The 25,421-nt window shown below is 33.9% G+C and overlaps 2 protein-coding genes across 2 annotated transcripts; one reads left to right on the plus strand and one right to left on the minus strand.

The window, feature by feature from the left end:
• Positions 1–2,621: 2,621 nt before the first annotated feature.
• Positions 2,622–24,218, minus strand: LOC136805876 (autophagy-related protein 9A-like). Its single transcript, XM_067062443.1, has 21 exons — positions 24,021–24,218; positions 23,403–23,511; positions 23,127–23,246; positions 22,715–22,850; positions 22,216–22,318; positions 21,611–21,710; positions 21,195–21,311; positions 20,979–20,996; positions 20,544–20,643; positions 19,969–20,009; positions 19,632–19,769; positions 18,934–19,043; positions 18,385–18,425; positions 16,060–16,194; positions 10,140–10,319; positions 9,585–9,710; positions 9,031–9,097; positions 7,554–7,627; positions 3,828–3,980; positions 3,524–3,663; positions 2,622–2,888 (listed from the first exon to the last, which is right to left on the minus strand). Exons 1-21 carry the CDS (start codon positions 24,139–24,141, stop codon positions 2,834–2,836), a joined length of 2,184 nt encoding a protein of 727 aa, XP_066918544.1. The 5' UTR covers positions 24,142–24,218; the 3' UTR covers positions 2,622–2,833.
• LOC136805877 (carbohydrate sulfotransferase 1-like) lies at positions 12,137–16,063 on the plus strand. Its single transcript, XM_067062444.1, has 4 exons — positions 12,137–12,610; positions 12,968–13,280; positions 14,370–14,617; positions 14,967–16,063. The coding sequence occupies exons 1-4, from the start codon at positions 12,387–12,389 to the stop codon at positions 15,532–15,534; spliced, it is 1,353 nt and encodes a 450-aa protein (XP_066918545.1). The 5' UTR covers positions 12,137–12,386; the 3' UTR covers positions 15,535–16,063.
• Positions 24,219–25,421: the final 1,203 nt, after the last annotated feature.

The raw sequence follows: 25,421 nt of genomic DNA on the forward strand, positions 1-25,421 counted from the left end.
GTTTGCTAGAATGCCGCTTTCTGCATCTTTTGATCCTATTGTGGTCTGGTACTATTGTATTTAGATGTATTTATCTCCTTTATCTCCATTTCAGCTTGCTTTGGGCTTAGAAAATATCGAGTCGATTAACTATATACCTCAAAGAAGACGTGGGTACAAAGAGCAGCCATAATTTTTGTAAATATTTATTTCTAACAATCGAGAAAAAAACAAGAATACAAGAACATTCTACTTTTAACTTTATTGTACTCATACATACTGCCTCTTTATCTTGGATATTTTTTTATTGAAAATTTTGACATTTGCAGGGCCTGGGGACGAGCTTTTCGCAAAAACGAGGCTAAAATTTTGATTTTTGGTCAATCGAGGGTGACTTTGAAAGACTTCGAGAAATTTTACACGCTTTTTTTATAAGAATGGTCTTTTTCCATTTCATCATGGAAATTCCGAACTTTTTTAGGGAAAAACCATTCCAAAACAATTGTACGGTAATTTTAGGTTAGGATCTAAATTCAACCTAAATTTAACATGTAATGCATACGCGTGCATTTTTGGAAGTTTTAAGCATTACAGAGGGGTAATTTGCCATTTATAGTTAATAATTGCTCAAAAATGGCGTTTTTAGGTTCTTGGGATATGTATATTCGAAGGCTTGATTCGAATTTCCTGTTTAGATTGGAAGTAACTTTTACTGCACGAATTTGAAAAATATAAAACATGAAAAAAGGAAGGTTTAATTAAAGATTGGCAACTACAATCAGCGCCAAATACATATTGGAAATTTTGGGTATTTTACTCTTTAATGACACGTGGTTCGCGCAATGTTTACCTTTTACTACTGTAATGTCCTTTTAAGTGGCTTCCAGGCTATATTTCAAGTCTTATTGGAACCTTGAAGCCTTATTTTCTCCGAAATTTTTCCCCAAAAAGAGGTCAATTGTTTTTTTATAAAAACTCTTCCCCGAACCTTTACTCGTGGCTACGCCTCTGGCAGCTGCTATTAATGTAGCTTCAAATCATCCGTTTTGAGAGGTCAAAAATAATTTAATATTACTTTAATGGGATAAACTGATAAACGGCTGGGCTGAATTCAAAAATTTCGCGGATGAGGAGTTCCCTAATTTTTTGCGGATCAGGATTAAATCTAATTTTCCTAAGCTAAAGTGATTCCAAATTTTGCAAAATCGGGGTAGCAAACAGAATTTCTCTCAGAACTTTGATATGGTAGTGTGAGAAAATTCGAAAAATAACGAAGAGGTTATTTTCTTCAAAGCGGGGTTTGAGTAGTCTGATTTGCGGGACGAAAAAACGACATAGAAATTTAAAATTTCGCGGATCGAAGAAAGATTTCAAACTTTTCGCGGGTACTTAATTTCGCGGATGAGGCCCTTCCAAATTTCCGTTGTGACTAAATTCCGCGGATGACACCCAAATCCGCAAAATCCACAAAATTTAAACCCCGCGAAAGTTTATCCAATTAATGTAGGAGGGGGAATACCAAAAATATATTGACTGGTTAGGGGAGGGGCTTTAAATTTTTTTGAGGATATCAAGGGGTATGCGAGTTTTTTTGGAATTTTTGAAAATATCCTCCCTAGTAGATACTTTCTGACCACTCCCTTATGGAGTCCATCATTTGAAAAAAAAGAAAACACCCCTGTCTCACAACCCTGGTGGAGCTTTTTTATTTCAGCGAGGATAAATTCCTTCGTTAAAAAATTCAGTGGGGATGGTTTTGAAGTGTAATTTTTGAATGTTGAATTACGAATGGGGATGAAATAAAAGTTAATTCCCAAGTAAGTTGAAATTCTAAGGTATTTTCCCACCGGAGACGAAATCTTTGGGTCTGTGACACAGGGGTATAAGAAAGCAGAAATGGGGTACTTTATCAATACAAAAATGCTTCTTTTTCTAAAATTTTCAATGATATACATTTCTATAAAGCAGTTTACAGTTGAATAAATTGATGGTTAAACATTAAATCGGTAGTATGAACATATTTTACACAAGTCAAAAAGCAAGAATAACATTAACACATAAAAAATAAAACTTTGAAGAATCCGAAACAAAATTTGGGTAAAAAGTGACTCCAGAATTTCCAAATTTTAGACAATACAAATTAATTTGTAAGACTTTTTTTTTTCAGTATGTAGTTTAGTACTGAGAACTTTGAGTAAGGAAAAGTGGCTGTAGATAATTATCTGCGAAAATGTTGTAAAAGGTCCCTCCAGCAGACCCAAAATGAACCACATTCATGTGAAAAAAATGAAATTATTCAAGCAATAAAAAAGCTTACTTTTTTTCCGATTTTCACGCATTCACGCAATAAAAAGAAGCCTTTTCACCCATCCAACCAAACCACTAGGATGGGTTATTAATTAAGGTTAGTAAAATTGAAACGTGCCTTACTTTTTCATTTCTTTTTTTACATATACAGGTACAGTATACTTAACCTCACAAAGAAATTTTTCAGTATCGTAAAAATATTTGACTTGAAGAATTTATTAAGAGTCATGATTTGGCTCAGGCGCAAACCACTTCACCTAGCAAATATATTTAGCTAGCTAGTAAGACTTTATAGTGGACTAAGCCAAGGCCCTTTAAGTCTTTTTTTTCAATATATGTGCAGAATATGCAGAATATCTCCTTGCACTATCAGAAAATAACTCATATATTTACTAGCTTATATTATATGTAAATTTGTTTTCTTGAAATTTTTTCAAAAACCAGCTAGCAAGCGACTTGAGATTTCACTTCTTACAAATTTACATTCGCTTAAACAACACTGTCGGGAGGGACTGATTTTCATTTGATGTAGAAATATTTCTTCAGGTTAAAGAAGTGATTCATTCGTTTTGCACAGATGGCTGTCTTCTTCATGCCCACTGCTACAAAAGAAAATATTAAAACAATGTTTAGTTTGAAATATTTTAATCGGATGAGAGAATTTTTGTCATTTTTGCGAAAATATATCTCGCGAAATCGTGTAAGATTGGGCTCTTCCAGAAAAAATCCGTTCATGGGGGGTGGAGGATATATTATTTTTTTCATGAATTACCCCTGGACATTTTGATTTTTAACCCCCTGGACACGGGTTATACCCCTGGACAAACATCAAATCAACCCCGTGGACACAAAAAATTACCCCTGGACATTGGAATTACCCCCTGGACATGGCAACTTTTTGGTATTTTTTCAATACCCCTGGACAATTCATCCTCCACCCCCCATGAACGGATTTTTTCTGGAAGAGCCCATTGTAGATCTGCGAAATTAAATCCAAGCGAAATTTCCAATTCCAAATGTTCCAAATTGTGACGTACATAGCTTTATATATCGCTAGAGTGCTCCAGAAGCTATTTTGTAAATTCTCCAATAAAGAAAAGCACTTCGAGTTGTTAACATACCTAGCTTTGGTTTAGCAATAATACGAGAAACTCGAAAAAGTTGGTAACATGCAGATCTTCAAAAGTCAAACCAAAGCACCTTTAAAAGACATTTCAGATCTGAAAACCCATCTTACCTTCCGACACTTGAGGGTAGTCTCCATTCCCGTTGGACACCGGGGCGCAATGGTTGCTGTGGGTTACCGCTAGTTCCTTGTTCTGATTGGTTCGTTAAGGTGGGTGGTCCGGATAGTGACGTTTGTTGACGGTCATGCATCTGAAAAAATGAATAGATATTTATCAAGGGAAGTTACAACCAGAATTACATAATACCTACTTGCTTTATTTCTACTATGTCTGAATTAGTCGTTTAGCTTGCTAGACTATACGCCTTATCACTTTAAATAACCCTGCAAAAACTAATTATATGAACCGACTTACACCGTGTGCGTACATCATACTGGCATTCATTAGCGCATCTTCTTGTTCGGGTATGATTGCCGTACTCGGTTCGAGAGAAGGATAACCCAGTGATTGCAATCCAATAAATGTCGTCATGTAGTCATTATTCATACTCGAAAATCCTGGTTGACCCTAAAAGTGAGAACAGATTTGAGAATATATATCAAGTTGTTCAAGTATTTCCTTAAATACACGCTTTTTTTTATCAGAACGATTTTAATTTTTACAATCCAGTCAACTCTCTCTAATTCGAACCTCTATTATTCAAACCTTTCAAACTAAAATATCGGCCCGTTAGTTTGGGAATGGTATAGATTTCTCACTGTACTTCGAATCTTTGGGAGAAGTTTTTACAAGCTCTTATTTGATTTGGTTGGTCGTTAACCAGTAATAAAACAATTATCAAAGTATCTTATAAACTCCATCTCATCTACAATCTTTCTCATTTTCGAAGAAAATATTTGGTCCCTCGAAGATCGGATTAGAAAGAGTCAACTGTACGTATAAATCATTCCATCATGAAGATATCAAAAAATGACTGGTGGCTAACCTTTCAGAAATGCCGTTTATTCTAGTTATTCTAAAGTTTCCCATAGAAAGTAGAAACAGGGGTTTCCTAAGGAGCAGGGCTCTTGACGCTCGTAATTTTTACAAGCGATCATTATGGAATACGAGAATTCAATTGACACGATTTTAATATGGACCATCTATATTCATATAGGTTCGAGTCTAGCTTTCTACTTGACCAATTCTTAAAGAGTAGAAAATAACCAAAAAATAATGAAAGGGGGAATGGGCTATGCATATATTTTTCTTTTTTGAGATCATGCAGTGTTGAGGCTTTCCTCCCGCTTGGTTCTCTTCAAAGCTTGACTCCAGAGGAGTCATTCACAGAATTCCCCAGGAAATTTCTCTTCTGTCCACTTCTTCTTTCAGTCTGCGCCACAATTAGTTTTATGGCGTGAGATGCTAGGCAATTCGACCTTTATAATAGATGACTCCCCTGGATTCGCAACCCAATTTTACTGACCAAATTGGATTTTTTCATTAAAAAAACCGGACCACTCTGGATTTTCTATTTTCCAGACCACCCTGAACGTCACACCTCCTCAACATGGGGGTACAAACTATTTCAGGAATAACCCAATATTGTAGTTTATACAACTGATTCTGTCCCTTAAAAATTATGTATAAAATTATCATATAACACCAATATTACTGTATTACACAAATTATAAACGACCCCAGTCTGTATAGGTTCATATACATTACTTCAATCTAACCAAAAGAACCAAATCTTCTTTACAAATCGTTGAAAGTCTTTCATTAGAGCAACATAGACCACGAAATTCAAGACGTAATTTTGTATCGAGAAATTATAAAATAGAACGTTATGTATCATCTGTAATTTCAAATTTAGAGGACTGAAGTGGTCGAACTGCTGCGCGTTCAATACAAATAGGTATAGAACCAAGTCAAAAAGACTTGGTATAAAAATACATATCACATAAACCAAGAGAAGAAATTTCAAAGCTTTCAAAGCCGTTTTATTTCTTCTTCTAATATGTTCTTCTTCATTCGAATTTACAGCCACTGATTTCTCATTTAAAACTCTCCAAGATCGATAGTAAAAGAAAACCATAGCAGTGATCGGTACCACCAAATCGGTAAAGGCTAATACAATCTTGTAAATGAACGACAGTAAAGGCCACAATGTAGCATCTTTGCCCGATACCAAATCTTTTATCCATCCTTTATAATAAATCGTGGCGTGCGTAGCTGACAGACCGACACTAAAAATACCAACAGTGATGAACAAAAATGTGAATCGAAGTTTATTCCATGGTTTTCTTAAAGGATGTACAATGCTTTGGTACCTCAAATATGAGATTTGCATTAAAACACATATAGACAGTGTCTTCAGAGGAAGGTATATAGCTGCCAGGAAAAATACAACATTTGTTCTAGGTGAAACCATATAGTCAGCCTCAGCTATTGTCGATATGTTTATAAATCCATACAACAAGCATACGAGTAGGTCAATGTTGGCTAATTTGATGATTAAATAATGATAAGTACTCATTTTGGCCATTTTGTTTTTTTGGATTCCAATGAAATAGGCACTGATCATCAAATTTCCAATGATCCCAAAGGATAAGTACACCATCGATGTCTTGATGCACACTGACCGAACCTCAGATAAGGTGGCCAACAAAGCCAAAATTTCTTCCATTTCAATTGTTGCAACTGTAAGCTACTTTGTTATACATTTAACTATTGTCGGACGGTAAGTTTAATATGTTCGAATTATAGAGAGTATTTTATAAAGGGTTCCCCTTGACAGGAAATGAGAATTAGCTCGAAATATAGTAATATTCAAATAATAAAATTGAAAATTGCGATCGAAATTGCGAAAATTCACTGTTTTTTCGAAGTTTATATTTATATTTTAAGCGAAATACTGTTGCGATGAGCCTCCAGCAAAATATTCGATATCATTGAAGAAAGATTTTCAAGACTTGACAGTAGTAGAGTTCCCTTATAAAAGTTGAGCTCATTAAACTGTCGAATACTCTGTTGTACTAGCTTGAAAATTTTAAAAACAAATATAAAGTTTAAATGGAAACTCTGTGTTTGAAGCTCTCACAATAAAAATATTTACCGCCTGTCCCTATTTTGAAATTGAGCTCTATTCAAACTTATTTTTCATTTAAATGTCTTCGCTGACAAGGGTAATCATATGGGACTGTTAACTCCCGGGTGTCCCGGATATTTTTCAATACACATTCTTTTAATATAAGAACAAACTATATAAGAACACAAGGCTTCGATGTTCAAAATCTTAAGAAGAAGTTAAGAACATTTTAAGGCTTTGCAGACTCTAAAACGGCACGGCCATGCTTCTTAAGAAAATGGACAAAAAGGCTCACAAAATGGTGAGAGTAAGAACATGTTAAGAACATTTTTATGCTTAAAAGTTAAGAACATCCCAAGGCTTCAAAAAATTCTTCAAAAGTTCTTATAAAAAACGACAGGGAGGGCATAATAAGGACCGGGGTTAGAAAAATATAACAGGGGAGGGGGAGTTTCCAGGCACCTGGCAGGACCTGGTATATTAAATTCCTAATTAAGATTTCCATTTTTTAAAATACTCTAAATAGCACGTTCAATATTGATTTAGCCTATCAAAGAACCATCTGCACTAAACCAACCTGGTAAGGGACTCTTCTACAAAGAATAAATGAGTCTTGTCGTTAATGAAAAAGCTACGATAATCTAAAGTTCTTTTGACGAATTTTCTAGTACTTGATTGTAAGACTTGTGGAAAAATTTATTACCATATTTTTAGGGCTTGGAACTTTAAATGTTTGTAAGAACTTTAATTTGTGGAAAAATTGATTACCACATTTTTAGGGATTAGAACTATAAATGTTTTTAAGATTTTAATTTGTGGAAAAATTGATATATTATGTTTCTAAGAACTGGAGCTTTAAATGTTCTTGAGTTCTTTTGACGAATTTTCTATTTGATTGTAAAAATTTAATTTGTGGAAAAATTGATAAATCATATTTCAAGGGATTGCATCTTAATAAAGTCTGAGTAAACCCCAATTAGCCGTTTTCTTTTCTCGTTCCCGACGGCAAATCACAAAAAATATGTTGGTTGATAAGTTACTCACTGGCTGAAATTTGAAAGGGAACTTACATAATTGGATTGGGAAGATTGTCTTTGAAGAAAATGACTGTGGTGCATCGAAGCAGTCATCGATTCTTGGAGGGCTGGAAAGTAACGAAAGTAAAATATTATTAAGAGGTTCCAACTATTCAATACATTTAAATATAAACGAACGGATTTCACGAATCTTTTTAATTTTGGCGCACAAAATAATTTTCAATTATTTGTGGTCAAAAAGGTGTTTAATTTTGCATAAATTAATGCAGATTGTGGGGAAATTCCCTGTTTTCCATCAGTTTTTTACCACTAATAGGCCAATAAATTTTGATCTAGAGAAGTTGGGACTTTGGTGTAATACACTTTTTTGCTCAGTTTGAAGAGCTCTATCATGTGATATAGGTATTTTTTTAATTTGAAGACCCCCCAAAAATCATGAATTTCCAGGCCTTGCAATTTTGCCTGGAAACGCAAAAAATCGCCAATTACTCGTTACTTGCACGATAATATCGTGGAAACTTTTTGATTTTGGAATCTATATAAACCAAAAAAAGTTAGTTCTAAGATGTGTGTCACGAAATGAAACATTTATCGACCTCAGCAGCGGGACTATTACTTTTAGTTATGGAAAACGATACTTTTACATTCTAGATTGCTTAGTGTCTTTTAATAGGGGGGAATTTGTAAAATCACTCGATATATTTAGTCAAAGCACATGTTATACATTTTTGGAAAGTTAAGGGGTAAGGGAATCAAAATAACATAGGTGCCAATTTTTTTGGACATTTTGGTGTGTTTTTTCGGACAAATATGACGATCAAAGGGTCAAAATTTAATGAAAATTTTAGCATGAGAAAAGAGACCTGTTGTATATTTTAGGAAAGCTCTCAAACAATTAAGACTAGAGATATATTGCGATTATATATGATTTCTCTACCTAACTCGAGACTATTAAGCTATTGAGCTTCAAAAAGTGCAAAAAGTGGACAAAATAGTTTCTGGCTAGACTGGAGTCGTTTATAATGCGTGTAATACTAATAATACCTATAATAAAAATAATAATACGGGATTTAGTTTGTATAAACGACTGGAAGAATCCGGTGTTCCAGCCTTATAGATACAGGGGCTAGCTACGCAGAAACTTGCGTAGCGAGAAAACAATTTATCAAGCAACAACAAACTCTCAAAACAAAATCAACTCAAATGAAAAACTTTCAATACACAAATCCACACATATTTTTTTTATCAAGAATTATTTTGAGCAGGAAAAAATTCTAATTGCAATATTGACACTTTTCTTTTGTTTGGAGTTAGTGCACAAAGGTTTCTAGACGACTAAAATTTGTTCCCTCCATTACTTTTTGCTTTATTTCTACTATGTATAAATTAGTCGTCTAGCTTGCTAAACTAGTTTCAGACTGAAAAACACTTTCAAGTCTATCATTGCGCATGATTTCAGCAATTAATTTTGAGCTTTTTTTTTTCGAAAAGTTAGTTCAAAAGCACATACCGTGTTCTCGGACGCTTTCAATATATTGTTTTCCGCTGTTTGTCGGCTCCCATGTTGGATTTTTATACTAGAAAAAATGAGAAAAAGATTTGAGTCAACTCTCTCTTTCTAATTCAAACCCCTATAAATCGAGCTCAAATATATTGCTCCCTCAGCTGGAAAATCCGTGTAAAATGTTTTCTCTTATTCTTCTCTTCCAGTAATTTGAAATCGAAAAAGAGAGAACCAATTTTACAAAACAATAAAATTCGATTCACATCAATTCACAACCGCTATTATACTTTTCGCGAAAACGCGAATTAAAATGTCGCTAAAATTAATCCAGTTGGAAACAAAATTGGCAAATTTGAATCATAGCCCCAAATGCCTTTGATACCCTATTAAGCTTGGTTTGAAGGGGTAAAATCAATAAAAATATCGAATATGTCGATACTGTAGCAATCAACTCTATCAACTCTATCTCTCAAAAAAAATCTAGGCAAACATCGGAAATCTCGGTCACAAAAAATATTGTGTGTTATTTTCAAAGGCTAGAAAAAAAAGTTTTGTAATACCTTGAAATGAATGAGAGAGAGTTCAGTTTTCCCATGTTCAGCTTGTTGTTTTTCGAGATCCTCGAATACTTGATGGTCTTGCGGCTGCTGTTGTTTTTCTTGTTCCGCTTCGTGGCCACTCATCCACTAAAATGGAAAAGACAGTGTTCTTTTGGCGCTGGCATAGTATAGAGTTAGAGTGTTTGGCTGAGGTTCACAAGGCCATGGAGAAATCCAGGGAAAAGTGAAGAAATCAAGGGATAAAGAGGTGACCCCTATCTTTTTACTTTGGTAGATAGCTTACATAAAGGAACGGTCACCCTTGATTGCGGTCAAAAAAGTTACTTTACTACTTTTGTGTACCTAATAAGCGTCTCTCCTGCTAATTATATAAATTTTGAAGATTCTTACACAGGGCTTTTCATTCTAAACTCCCTGAGAAAATTTTTGAGCGTTAATACTTTTGTCACGAATACTTCTGTATAAGCCTTCTTTAAAATACTTTCTTCACTCGATCCGATTTTTTCAGACCCTGCAAAAACTAGTCAATATAGTCCGGTTAAGCTTTCCACTCACCATTTTATGACCATGTTTTCTGACATCCATTTGAGCAAAGGAACACACATCTCCCACTCCAGTGACTTCAACAGTAAAATTACGATAAAAATCAATAATTTGTTGTGATTTGTGTCTTATAGTGAAACATAACAGGAACGGTGTCAACAAAGGACTCAATAATTCTTCGAGTAGGTATACCTAAATTAAAAAAACAAAACAGAGAAGTTAAAGTCTGTTCACGATAAGTGTGCACTCTTTTTTCTTTTAGCTATAACTTTTGAAGGAATTCTTCGTTCTTTATAAATTTGGTATCATTGGAGAGATATTTGTGAGTGGAACAATTTGAAGTAAAAAAGTCTTTGAAAAAATTCTAAAAACGAAGATGAAAATGAAGAAGAAAAATGAAGATCTTGTAGAGAAGCGCTATAACTATCATTTTCACTGGAGAGATTCTTTGATCTTAGGAGGTCATCACTGTGAAAAAATTTCACTAAAACATTTATTCAATATAAAGTTATGATGCTAAGTTAATAAGTGATTGACCCCAAAAAACAGCAGAAAACAGCAGAAAACAGCGTTTTTAGACGTCAATCAGCTTATAACTTTGTTTGATATCTTTTGACTGAATGATTATTTTTGAGAAATTTTTTCACAGTGATGACGTTCGATAATGAAGGTGTCACTTCAGTGAAAATGATAGTTATATCACCTTTCTACAAGATCTTCATTTTTTTCTTCTTCATTTTCATCTTCATTTTTAGAATTTTTTATAGATTTTTTTATTCCAAATTGTTCCACTCACTAATTTCTTTCCAACGATACCAAATTTATAAAGATTGAGGAATTCCTTCAAAAGTTATAGGTAAATGAAAAAAGAGTGCACACTTATCGTGAATAGACTTTAAATACATAGAACCTCTGATCAGCGGACAAAATGCTTTTCCCCGGCAGGTTTCTAGACTGATCCTTATAAAAAGGTTTGCAAAAGGCGGACACTCAATTAACGGACAGTTTCTGTTGCACAAAATCGTCAAAAACCAATCATTTTCCCTTCAAATAGTGGACATCGAGGGTCAAACTGAATCGTGTGCAAAAGAGTGTTTCAATCAATAAGAAGTCGTACAATATAACCTTTGTGAATTACTCTATCAAGTCTTTCTCTTGTTGCAGTCCGGATCAAACTTTCAAAATATTTTGGGCATTTTCTTACGATTAAAAAAAAAGAAAAGATTGCTTTGTTTGAATGATCGTTTCTTGTGCCCTTTTGTGAGTCTATATCTCAAGAAATTTATCTGAGAAATGTTTTGCCTAGTTGAAAATATTAGGTTTGCGATTTAATTCTGAAATTTGAGCCAATAAGTCAAAAATCTCTAAATAGCGGACACATCTAATTAGCGGACATCTCCCCGATGGTGTCCGCTAACTATAAAGGTGTCACTGTTTTTTATGGTACACAAAGGAAGCACATCTGAATACAAGAGAGCTAGCAAGAAAATAATTTCTCAAAATTTGTGCTCGCGCGGTGCGAGTAGGATAAAGTTTTTACATCATTGAAATTTAAGATGCTGTGTAAGCAGTTACTGTGTGTAAGCAAATGGTAGGTGAGAAGTTAAGTGAAATCCTTGGAGACTCATTCTCACACATGATTATAAGTTATGCAGCACCAAAGAGGTACCTCCACAGAAGCAACCAGTTAGAGAATAAGCCTTGCAAACCGAAGTTTTTGAAAATGTTTCTCTAAGGCTCGTTCTTTGGAGGTCCCGTCTTTATACATATCCATCATCTGCCACTAGTTTCATGACATGCCCGATTCAAAGAGAATGTATATCTTTTCATAAAGTATTTATAAAAACACTTTGAAAAAGTAATGGATTGTGAATACAAAAGTATTCTTAAGATGGCATCAATTTTGTATAAAATGTATGAAGAAATTGAGTATTCTTTACTTCATAATCAATGAATTGAAAAAAAGGGGGATACAGCATCTGATAACATTGAAAGATCGATAATATATTCAAAAGTTGTTTTGGTTGGGTTTAGACAAGTAGTAATGCAACAACTAATGCTAATGGAGAGAAAAATTAAGCTAAAATCTTTTCAAGGAAATTTCTGCAAACTTAACGAGGTCAAGATGAGCTTCTTTTCACCCGTGTAGATATAAAGAAAACCTGAAAAGGCCGAAAAGGATAGTTTTAATGGGCGAGAAGTCGGAATTTAAACAATAATTTGTACACCTTCAAAGATATCATTCTGACGGATGTGAAAATGCGTATACAATGTTTATGCTTATTAGTTTGTTGTGTTGTTTTATACACGATCGTCATGGTAACATACTTGCAATCCTACATCAAGCAGAATAAGAAGAAATATAATTTCCTTCCACCCAAATTAATTGTTTTAGTTTCACAGCCTCGTTCTGGATCTACTTTCCTTGGCAACGTCATCAGTAAATCGATCAAATCGGTGTATTTTTACGAGCCCTTATATAAGTAAGTATGCAATAAATATATAAACTTTTTTAATTTTTATAAAAGAAGAAGTTTAAGATCCACGGGAGAGAGGTAAATATCATACTAAGAATATATAAACGAAGAAGCTTTGTTACCGATACTGGTTTTTTCAAACATTAATCATTTAGTTTCAGGGATTTAAATTTCTATGGGCTTCCTCCGAATTTCAACAAAAATCCAAGGGGTGGAGGTATCTCAAAAATTAGTTCAGATCCAGTGTTGTCTATGTTGGCCTTCAAAAAATGAAAAAATGGGGAATTCTTTTCTGGTAAAGCCCACCACATGAATGAGTAGAAAATGGAAAATTAAATGAAGTCATTAAATTTTACTTTGAAGGTACGATACAGCCTTTAAAATCGACATCAATTTTGCAGACCAGAAAGAAAGAGCCGACTACGATCCAATGTCTGGCGAATACTTACGAAAAGTTTTCGCATGTGATTTCAACGACCAACAAAGCTGGCATCGAATATTCGAATCACCTTTTAAAGTTCTAAGCTCGAACGAATGTCAAGATGAAAACGCCAAACAAGGCAGGCATGATGGGAAAGGCGGGGGCGTAGAAGGATACAAGTTAAATAGATGTCTTCCATATTTCAACTCCAATCAAATACAAAAGAATTGTCAACGAATGAACCTAATGGTCAAGGTAATTAAAGTTCCTTTTTATTGCGACCGTAGCGTTCGGCTCATTGAGTTTCAAGCCCGAGGGGCTAGAGGCGAGACTCCTGGTGGGAAATGAAACCACTTATTTCCCATCCAGAACTCCCACGCGTAGTTTTAACACGAACGATTGAAACTAAAATCTATCGCTAGATTTTAACAAATGTAGTCCTCCAAAACAAAGGAACCGCTAGATCCAATCCGTCGTCTTGATTACGGCGAGTTTTGGATAGGAAATAAGTGGCTTCAATTTCTCTTGCCTGAGAAGGGTTAAAGTTTCGCCTCTAGCCCTTCGGGCTTGAAACTCGATGGTTCGGCTACGTTGCACAAGGTTTTGTACGTTTAATTCCCCGCCGGTCATACCAAAGACTTCATACTTAGGAAAAAAAATGGTAATTGATGCCTCTCTGCTTGACGCTCAGTAATAGGCCATTTCACGGTCGAAATGGATCATGGGTAATCAGGACTGATTGCGCCTCCATTATGGCTTCCCGTTGGCTAGACGCAAAAATCTTCAATTTTTTTCAAAACTTTGGACCAATAGTAAGTCGTTATTAGCGCGCAGTGGTCCTGATTACCCACTACGCTTTGCGACTGTGAAATGGCCTATTGAAGAGAAGGATTAAGTTGAGCAATCCAAGGAGATAGAGTTGCGTAGAAAGCTATCGAAAGAATCGATACAGACTGCGGTCGCAGATTTACTTAATTACTTTTTCCAGGCGTCAAGTGACCGATCATCACAGACCAGCTATCTAGCTTACAGAAAATGTCATAACAAAGCCTCTAACATTCTTTTAACCGTTGATGAGATGAAAAAGTTTTGACGAGCAAGTGAGATATTATATTATTATAAGGGTTCCACACAATAAAATATATCGGACTCCTTTCTTTCAATGTGAAAAAGGAGACACTCTAGAGCAATAATAACCAAGCTGGCACACAGAATTGTTTTAACATTCATCTTACATCACATGGACGTCATTTAGCCGTGGTTATGGTGTTCAATGCCAGCTGAGTAACATTGACTTTCAAATGAAGTTAAATATGCTTGATAAAATCTCTACCTCTTTTTTAGCTGCTCGAACCCAGGATACCTTTCAGTGACGTGAAGCAACTACAAAACTTATTAGACTACCGTGCAAAGTATCGTGTCGTGTATTTGATACGTGACCCACGTGCTGCATTTTTGTCGTTATTGAAAACGGGATGGGTGGCTAAGAACCATTCAGGTCCCGGGTTCACACGCTACGTTGAAATGAGATGTAACGAAATGGAACGTAATATGAGAGATGTGAAAGAGTTGAAGAATGTTATTACAGTCAGGTGGGTGAGGTAGTACTTATTTCCAGGGGGACGGAGGGGTCTATAAATGTGAAAAGACAAGGATGAGTAGAAAAGACTACTATGACCCTAAGAGGGCCAATACTTTGGTGAAAACTGATCCTTAAGAAATTGAATATTTTTATTATTGTACAACCTTCGAAATTTTTAAAAAGTTTCATTTCTTTGAAAATACTCTCCTTCAAAATTGCTAATTTTACGACTCGCAGATATACTGCTTTGAATATTTGAATATTTTCTGGATTGTGAAAAAACGTGCGGCAGAAAGTCACAAAGCAGCAAAAACAAGAAAAACAGATTTATCTTCTCTTTTTATTCTTTCAAAAACAAGATATGAAGACATCATCGTCAAACCTTCAAAGACACTTCGTCAACTCTACGATTTTCTTGGCGATGAGGATTCGAAGGAAATACAAAAACCATTAAACAGCCAACCTTGTTACGTGCCCAAATCCAATGTTATCGAGACTAATTCGTCTCAGTTCACCAGTCGTAAATTAAACCACAAAGTACAAAAATATTGGAATGGTCAAGACGATCCACCACAGATATTGTCAGAGGATCAGGAAAAGTTTGGTGACTATTTGTCTCATTTTACCAGTCGTAAATTACAATACAAACTACAAAAAGTACCAGATGATCAAGACAAAAAGGAGGAAGATTATCTTGATCAAGAAAACTACGACGAACGACACTTTATTCGTAAAACCGAGATTGATCGACAAAATTATCGTTGTTACGCGCTTAATAAATGGCGTTACGAAGTCAAGAGTGACTTTATCGACTTAGTTGAGTCGAAATGCGAGAAAATGATGGGATTAGGTGGCTATTTGAAAAGTAATGGCGATAAAAATACGTTACTTGATGTGACAAAAAAATTGATCAAACCCGATTTCTGAAAAGATCCCTCCTTCATCCTCAATGACTTTCACGAAGCCAATTTCATAATCTACTGACTAAAACAATATGACATGTAGCAATTTAGTTTCTCCGCAGAGGAAACCATTTTGAAAGCAAAAACAATTGGATGGTGGTCGAAGTGTGGTCGAAGTATAAAATGTACTATTACTATTTCCAATTATTTTTCAAACCCCCTAAAACGAATATCACCTTATAAAAGAGTTTGATTATTGGAATTTCTCTGTAAAATAAACAAAAAACATTTCGCCTTCGAGTTTAAACTAGTGATTATCACGTTGTATACAAATTGGTGATAGATTTCGCTAAAGAAAAATTAAAAGGAGAATTTGAATAGCGGTGGCCGAACGATTTAAGGCGTCAGCCTTTCACCAAGTGGTTGCTGTTACGATTCTCCGCTAGTCCAAATGCACTGTTCAGTTCAAAGACAGCCGAGCCAGCTGAATGTGAAACAATCAAAAGACTGGCTGAAATTCAGTTTTCCTCAAAAAAAAATATCGACTTACAAATTTATATTGGAAAAGTCTTGAGAATTCTTCGCGAACATGCAAAGTATGAGCTTTCCCTTTCCACGTGTCCGGTATATAATGACAAACATGTAATATCTGCCGCATCAACGTCTCTGGGTTGTATATTATATTCTGCAGAAGAAATAAAAGACTTAAGTACTGAGAAAATTAAAGACTCTTTATTTCTTTGCCTTTAGTGTCATACTTTTGATACGAATGTAGATTATAATTTAAATAACATTTTGATGGTCATTCTGTATATATTTTTCGTGTAAACAATATTTCGACCTGCTTGGTGCAGGTCTTCGTCAGGTCTAAACAATCTTTATTTCTTTATTTTCATAATTCGTGAGCTTTCCATGTGCTAGGCTGTGCGCAACCGCAGAATCGATTTTAATTTATCAAAACATATCAGAGGGGATGCGCGCAGCCTATCCCTGTACATGGGTGAATTGCCCCAACTCTGTACCGTGGTTTCGTAAACAAGGCAAACTGTATTCAAAGTACCATAGCATTGGATGTGTAAGGTATTAGAGCTTAAATTTGGCTTTCTAAATTTTAGTCAATTTTAAGTAAAAGTATTACTCTATAATGGAAGTATATGATTTGAAAATTACAAGCCATTTTCTTGAACGAAACTTGAGTTATAACTGAAAACGTGTGACGGACAGGACACAATTTTGTTGTTTTCAAAGCAAAATTTAGTGTTCAAAGCTTCTTACAGGAAAAATTAATCAAAATCTTTACAGTTTTCTCCACTGTTTGGACACATCTTGATAGGAGAATACTCAAAATACAAAAATACATCTTCAGAACAAACAGTTCTTGAAAAAATAAGCATCTTGTACCGAATTCACCTTTGAAAACAACAAAACTATTTTCCATCCGTCACACATTTTCGCTATAACTCAAATTTGGCTTAAGAAAACAGCCTGAAATTTTCAAATCATATACTTCCATTATAGAGTAATACTTTTACATAAAATTGACTAAAATTTAGAAAGCCAAATTTAAAATTAAGTAGATAAAAAACAAGCATATGCGTGACGGATGGGACGTTCCGTCCGTCACAGATTTTTGCTAATATTTCAAAGACAAAACAAAGTATCAAAAAATAACTTACTCCTGACTGATACCGGGTGTCCCAGAAAAAAGTTCCGCTCTTTGAAGTGAATTTTCTCGAGTTCTATGAACTTTTCGATAATGAATCTTTTTGCATTGGAAAGAGGAAGGATAAACTTAAATTTTGAGGGTTCATTTATTAAATTAAGTCAACTTGATCAAAAGTTATGGCCTAAATGCTAAAACATCACTTTTCAAAAAAGTCAAAAAAAGACGAAAAAAGAGGGGATTAAATTCATTGTAAGACAAAGACACAAAAAGCTTTGGAAACTCTTGGTAAGATTTTGATGAATGTTTGGAGCTCGAAAAAGCATCGTGCCCCTTGATTATGCCCATGGGAGCTCGTTAAATTAGACAAAGAAATGAAAAGGAATTAACAATAATATAAAGACACCTTAAAGAACTGCATGGAAAAAACTTTGAGCGTAAATAAATTGGCAAAAGAAGTGCTTTCTTTATGATGATTTGATCTCCTCTTTTTTCGTCTTTTTTTGACTTTTTTGAAAAGTGATGTTTTAGCATTTAGGCTATAACTTTTGATCAAGTTGACTTAATTTAATAAATGACCCCTCAAAATTTAAGTTTATCCTTCTTCTTTCCAATGCAAAAATATTCATTATCGAAAAGTTCATAGAACTCGAGAAAATTCACTTCAAAGAGCGGAACTTTTTTCTGGGACACCCGGTACCTTCTGTCGCAGTACCAAATCCACAAACCTCCTGACTGATACCTTCTGTCGCAGTACCAAATCCACAAACATTCAAGTTTTAATACCTAACACATCTACTTTTATGGCAATTTGAAGACAGTTTGTCTTGTTTTCAAAACCATGGTACAGATTTGGTGCAATTCACCCACGTTCGCGTAGTTTTTGAAGAAAAGTTCAAAGATATATTTTGAAGTAACTATTATTGTCAAGACTTGTATCAAAAACAGGTGTAAAAATCTTGTTTTGAGGTTGTTTTGATCTAAAACAATGATCTAGAGGTTGTTTTTTTATTTTTGAAAAAATATTTGATTGTATGAGGTATTCTTTTTATGATATAGATAAGAGGCGCGCCTCTTATGCAGACAAAGCAGAAAAGGCAATAGAATTGCCTGGAAATTTATACTCAGACGACGTGGTTGTCCTTTCTTCCCGCAAAAATAAATAACAGCTAGGTTTACATGAACAGGAGAGGGACAAAAGAAAAGATATACCTCGTCTGGTACAAAGCCAGTGCACACTTTGATTGTGATGCCTGAAGAATGAGAGAAAAATGAGTAAAAATAATTTTTTTTGAATACATTCTTTTTTATAAGTACAATATTATAAGAACAATAAGGCTTTATTAAAACTCTGCCATACCATCCTTGATAAACCCGGCTAGTTGGCAATAAGGGTGCAGGTCTAAGCAGATAGAGCGCAATCTTTAACCATTCCCACGCAAGAAAAAGTGAATTTGTGCGGCAAAGAATGACGGATTGAATCCAACGCTTTTCGTTTTGATTCAGCATAACTTTTCAAGATCTGGCACAATATATTTTACTTTCCATCTGGCGTTTGTGTAAAGAATGTGTGAGTCAGTCGTTTTAGACGGGAAATAATTGGCTTCATTTACCATCCAAGAAAGTTGATTCTAGGCCCTTCGGGGCTTTAAACATAGTCCGTTGAGGATCATTTGAATAATGTTTCTTACAAGCGCTTTACTTTCATTTTTTCCGATATCAAAATGAAAAATTTTTCACAGTTGATAGATGAAATCTTACCTAGTATAGCCATGAATGAAATAACATGTTCGGCTGTTAAAACGTCTTGATCATAAAATGACAATACTAACATAACTGCCAAAATTGAGCCAGCAAAAAAAGCAATGTTTCTAAAAAAAGAGAAAATATCATTATAATTATTTTGTTTATTATATTGTTTTGTTTGGGTTGTAGGCAAATCTGAGTATTTAGCCTATAGTTTGATAGTTCTATGAGGTAAAAAATCCGACTACATTTCTTTCCATACGAGCAACCCACATAAAAACCTATTATAAAGTATCTCATTAATTGTTTTTTAAGGCTAAAAGCTATTGTTTCAACTTCCCAGACAAGTCAAAGTTATGTCTTAGAATTTTACGTCGCATTTCGGATGACGAATTGAACTTTCTGCGCAATCACATTTTTTTTCGATTTATGGAGGTAAATGTTATTTCCAGTCCAGCGTTTCTATAAAAATCACTTGTGTAGTGCAACTATGTAAAGGAAATAAGTGGCTTCAAATCCTACAATAGAAGATTCGATTTTAGCCGTAGGAGTCGTAGGTCCTACCATGTGAATTCAAAGATTGTAATAACCTCAATTAGTATTGATGGAGGGGATTTGTATCACCAAAGACTGTGCTCTACGTGAAGGAGCAATAAAATGATAAATTCAAAACTTTTTTTTTGAATGTTGAACTTTAACCTCAATGAACATACTTAGCAATGATTGTAAGAACAGGTGACATAAACGAATTGATGTATTTCTTAGATGGATCGTATGCTCGACTTAATCGTTGTTGAAATTCATGATCGAGCTCGTTGAAATGGCGAAGATATACACGACCATATAGTGACCTGTGAAATAAATAAAAAATGTACTGCTGATTGTTCAAAGTTGAATGGAAACCTGTTTAGAAAAGCCCTCGTACCTTGTATTATACTGATACTATTCCATCTATTCCAAAGTAAAAAAGTTAAAAACAATATATTGTTTTAAGATTAACACATGCATTTGTCGTAACCATTAAAAACTTGTGTTTGTTTTGGCACATACCATTTCCTTGCACCAAAGAGATCTGGAGATCTTTTCACCAACTGAAAGGCAAAGAAATACATTATCACACCGTGTAAAAGTGCAGGAATTCCAGTATGGTTTTTTAATCAACACACAAACTACCTGACACACGTGTAGTCAAATTCAATATTCAGTATACGGGTAATCTAATGTAATCAAAGTAGATCCTGCACCCTAAACGCACACAAAATTCTCACTTTCACTTGCATTGCGTTGCATTTATTCGCATAAAACCCGCTGGTTTTGTGAGAAGCTATTGGCTAAATAGGGTCAAGATCTATTGAACATAGTTAGCGAGAAACCTCTAGGCCAACCAGTCCAACCATTGAACTAAATTGAACATAGAAGGAGCGAGGGTTCGAGTCAGAAAATCAGAAAATTGTCTTCTTAGCCCACTAAGTCATTCGACGAAATAAGCGGATCCAGAATAGTGTATCCTTTTGTTTTGTTCCACAAAACCCAAATTCTCATATCCCTACATTTGTATTTCCGGCTGAATATTTTTAATTTATTCAGCTCACAAGATAAGGCGTAAATTATGGTATATCATTTACCTCAGCATACATGAAGAATGAATAGAGGAATTGGTACAGCAAAATGAATGGACAAAAAACGAAATTCATTACACCAAGCATGAAGATACGCCTCGATAGTCTAAACAGAAAAATAATCAAATAATTTTAATACAAATGCTGCTTACTTTATTTAGTCCTTATAAAATTCTGACGTATAATAATATAATGCAAATTGACAAAGATAGCTTATTAAGGGATAAGGAGGGGTTCAAAATTTATGATAAAGAGTGTTTCATAATCCATATACTGTATGTAAGGAAATGAACTCTCATTCATATTTATTCTGAAATCCACAACTGTATCAACCAGACTTAACAGACATAGGTTGTGTACAACCAGACTTAACAGACATAGGTTGTGTAGAGTGGGAGTAATTTTTTCTTTTTCAAGAGAGTCAATTAAAGCTAAACTTACTGTGCAGCTAATAGAGACCTAAAAAAAAATAATAATAATAATTTGTGAATTAGGGATCTATAATTTCACAAAAAAACTTCTCATTTCAAAGATTCTTAGTAGAAGGCCATAGTCATCATAAATTTGAAGATCAGTAATCAGAAGAATAAAGAAAATTCATATCATAAAACACCTTTTAACTACAGTGGTATAGAAAAGTAGTTAAAACAGAATTACCTGTTACTGATATCTTTATATTGAGTTTTGAGTTTCCAACTTTTTTCGAAAGGTGCACCAGGTCCATTGAATAAGATTAAATATAAATTGAATTTCATTCCCTCTGTCAAGAACGTCCTACAAACAAAAGGAAACAGTTTATTTAAGTCCTCTAATCTAAAAACTCTTTTCATAAACAGCCAGTAAATATTCGAGGGCTCAGTTTTTCTTATCATTTGGTACTTTGAGCTTCAAATTGTTCTTTTTTCAGCATTTTGAGCCTCATTGCTATTACTAAATAGTTTAAAATTAAAATTGAAAATAAATAAAAGTGTTTCTTCAAGTTACAAGTTTTCTTTATTTCAGCACAAGAGAAAGGACCGTGTAAGAACCCATTTTTCAGTAATTTCTATTTGTGGCACCAAAATTCTGTTTACCTTTCACCAAGGAATGGGAAGTGGAATAGATAATCAATGACTCCTTTGTTCTGAAGCGCAATCAAATAATTCTTTTGTCGCAAGATTCTATGATGGATATCTAAAAAGGAAGGATAAAGATAAACCACTCAACAGAGTCAACCATCACAGGAAAGTAACAGACTTGTTATTTTTTAAACTAATAGGTTCAACTTCTCATTACAAAAGCTATAACCACGAGGACAAAAATCTGAAAATTTGGTCTTGAATATTAGTTGTAAAATAATTCATCATTGAAGAATAATTTAACACTATTCATGATGAAATTGGTCAAACAAATATGAACATGCTAAGAATATCACCGTCATAAAATTTGACGACTCAACCCGAGAAAAGATATTCTTAAACATTTTTTATCTTTCAATACCCCTTCCCCAGATGCTGTTTCTTGCTAAATAACTGAATAAGTTGAATTTGGATCCTAGCCTACGATTTTTTTTTTAAGGATGATTAGCCCCAAGTAGTTAAGAATGTCCATGATAAATATGAAACGAAAAACACAATTCTTATATAAAAAAAGTGAATCCATCAAAAAATCAAAATCTTTTATAGAAAGCTTATAATACCTAGTTCAGTCAATTCCTTTTTATGAATACACATTTGATGTGAAGCTTGAACTTCAACTAATTTATGTTGAACATCTTGCCACGTCATATTTTGTAGCTCATTCTAAAAAGAGATCGCAAATTCAATTTATAAGATCTTAAAAATGGGTATTAAGGTTGGATATTATATTCATGTCTGAATTTTTGTCTACTCTGATTAATATGAAAAAGGTATAAAGTTGACCTAGCTTTGTTAGACAGGCTGACCATAGGCGAAGCGAGATACCCTGCAAAATTTATGAGGGAGTGCAGACGTTTAAGATATATTCATTATCTTTTGATATAACAAAGACAATAATTACAGTGTCTTAAAAACCGCTCTCATCCATAAATTTTGCAGGGTATCTCGCTATGACTATGCTGACCCAGATAAAATGGGTCGAATATAAAGTTTTTTTATCACAACCTTCTAATAATAATATTCTAATAAAAATAAAAAATATGTAAAAAAGAAACTCACATCACCAATACATAAAACTTGTTTGAAGAACTGATGAAGTTCCCATGCTTTCCAAATATCATAAATAACCTGAACCAATCGGATAATCCAAAATAAAAAAGCAACAACCATGCATAGGACAAAGCCACTTGGAATACTGAGATAGAAAAAAAACATTATTATGTAAGTTTACTTTTCACACTATTGTTTTCCTAAGAATATTTTACAAAATCAAGAAACATTTTTTATAGATAAAAACAATGATTTAAAGATTGTTTCCCTTCAGTTAGTAAATAAAGAAATAATACCATACAAGGGGGACATAACAACTGCCTTTGAAAATTTATTTTTTTTCTAAATTTTTTGCTTTAAAAAACAAACTAAACTTAAAATCAACCTCATTATCTAAAAATTATTCTATCAAGACACTTACTGTTGGAACCTTGCCCATTGAACAACTTTGGTGTATGTTGGATGAGGATCATTGAAGAGGATTTCATAATCAATGCAAATTGCCAAAAATATTGCAAAGATAACAATGAAAATATATTGCCTAAAAAGTAAGCATGAAAACCTTGATTTTGGTGATATCTTTTAAACTTTACAATGTGTATATTTCTTCTTTAAACAAAACAAATAGTTGAAAAAATTGACATAATGTATCCTATATTTAACAAGAATATATGTAATTTAATTTTTTTCAACTTACAGTAAAACTGAAATATTGGTCAGCAAAAGGCATAAAAATCCTTGTGCCCTGTGATACTTGTATATCCTTGTGAAAAAGTCATCCAAATTTTCTATATGATTCCATCGACCTAGAATATAAGAAAAAGCAAAATGAATTATAAATGTTCAATCCAGAATACGATGAAATTTTTTTTCAAATTTAGACTGCACTATGTTATAAAATAAATTGGTAGAAATATGTATACCTTATTGGAACTAATTTTTGCAGGAATTAATTTTAGCGTTTTTTGTGTTTTTTTGTCAAAATCGCAAAAATTTGAGCCAGTGAAAAATTTAGAGAAGTAAAACCGGGAAAAATTAATTCCCGCAAAATACAATTTTTTCCAAATATTTTATCAAAAAATTTAAAAAAATTCATACGAAAATGAAAGAAATTTGTCCAAAAAAGGGCAAAACTGAAAATTAAAACCCACGAAAATTCCAGAATGAAAAAAAAAACGCGAAAATTAAAAGCTACCAAATGCAATTTTTTGGATATTTTTTTACGACCGCGAAAATTAGTTCCCGCAAAAATAAGTTCCAATAAAGTAATCTAAAGAATTTCTATATCTGTTGTTATTAATAATATTATTTATACCGTTCTTCTCAGGTCCACGTGTTGTGACATATGTTGGTGGTAATTCAGAGAGTTCTTCTTCTTCTTCATCTTCAGTGTGAGAGAGAAGCGGTTGATAAGTTGTTGATGGGAACGTTGACATGATGGTGGGATGGTGTGGGTTATGTTACAATAAACTTTATTCCAATTATTTTGAACCATTAATCCATGATGGCTGATTCTGTATTCTTTTAATTTGTATCACTTTAAGTTGTTCAGATGAAAAATATTTACTTTACCAAACCATCCAGTCGCGTTTAACCGTAGAATACTTAGACCTTGTCGTATATCTTAGTATACTAAGACAAAACATCATCATGATATCTTTTTAACTTTCAATTCAGTACATAACCTTTCAGAGGTCCTCAACAATTACCCCTAAACAAATTGTTATGCTTTTAAAAGAAAGAGCATCCTTAAGGCTACAGTAAAATCCTGTTTTTCGATTATGATTTTCCTGTATCAAAAAAATTTTGTTTACATTCATCTGGTGTAATTTTTGGCGCTCTTTCCAGTGAGCTATTTTCTAAAACGTTTAATGATGTCAGAGTCCCAAAAGTGCAAAAAAAATATGCATGTTTTAATCCCTATTGATTAAAGTCATTATTTGAGAAATAAATGGCTGTCTAATAAAGAATTTAAAGTGAAGATTGAAACACTCCATCGCGCGGTGTCTTAAAATAAAGAATTCAATTTTAAAGAAAATTAGTCACTAGGCAAGAGATTCACTGAAAATATGGGTAAAAAACAGAAAACTGCTGCCGAGTTTATGTATGTGTGCTTTTCAGCAACGGAGACGGTAAGGATCTAATTTGGCTAGATCCTAACCAGCCGAGGATGATGGTAAATCACATAGCGTCAGCCTGGGTTTAGGTCCCATTTGAGCAATTGAAGCAAACTATTAAGTTGAATTATTTTAGCCCCCACGTTAAGTGATGAGATTTTAGCTCTCCCCAAGTACATAGGTCCCCCCAAAAAAGTGGTGTACTTCCAGCCCCCTCCTTTTTAGGGAAAAGTTTAGGGTGTAACCCCCCCCAACCAGCAGGGGGGGCTGACGCTATGAATCAGCAGTTTTACCCTCCTCAATTTTGCGGGTCAGAACTGCAGGTTATTCCGAAGAAAAAAAACTGACTTTTGGAAGTAATTTCAATCTTTTTCATGATGTTCTTGTAAAAAACTGAGATGAAAAAGCTCTCCATCTCAGAATTCACTATTATAGAAATTTCATAGTAGAACAAAGAAATGAATTAGCTTTCCATTTTCTATTTAGTTAAAAGATAAAACAAACAAATTTTTTGGTAAAGATCAAAAGAAGAAAAATATTGAAATATTTCAGAACTTTGATTTCTCGAAAAATGCAGTGAATCTTGCAACTTTGAAAGG

This window comes from Clytia hemisphaerica, unplaced genomic scaffold, assembly GCF_902728285.1.
Source record: "Clytia hemisphaerica strain Z4C2 unplaced genomic scaffold, Clytia hemisphaerica genome assembly, whole genome shotgun sequence".
NCBI classification, from domain to species: Eukaryota; Metazoa; Cnidaria; class Hydrozoa; order Leptothecata; family Clytiidae; genus Clytia; species Clytia hemisphaerica.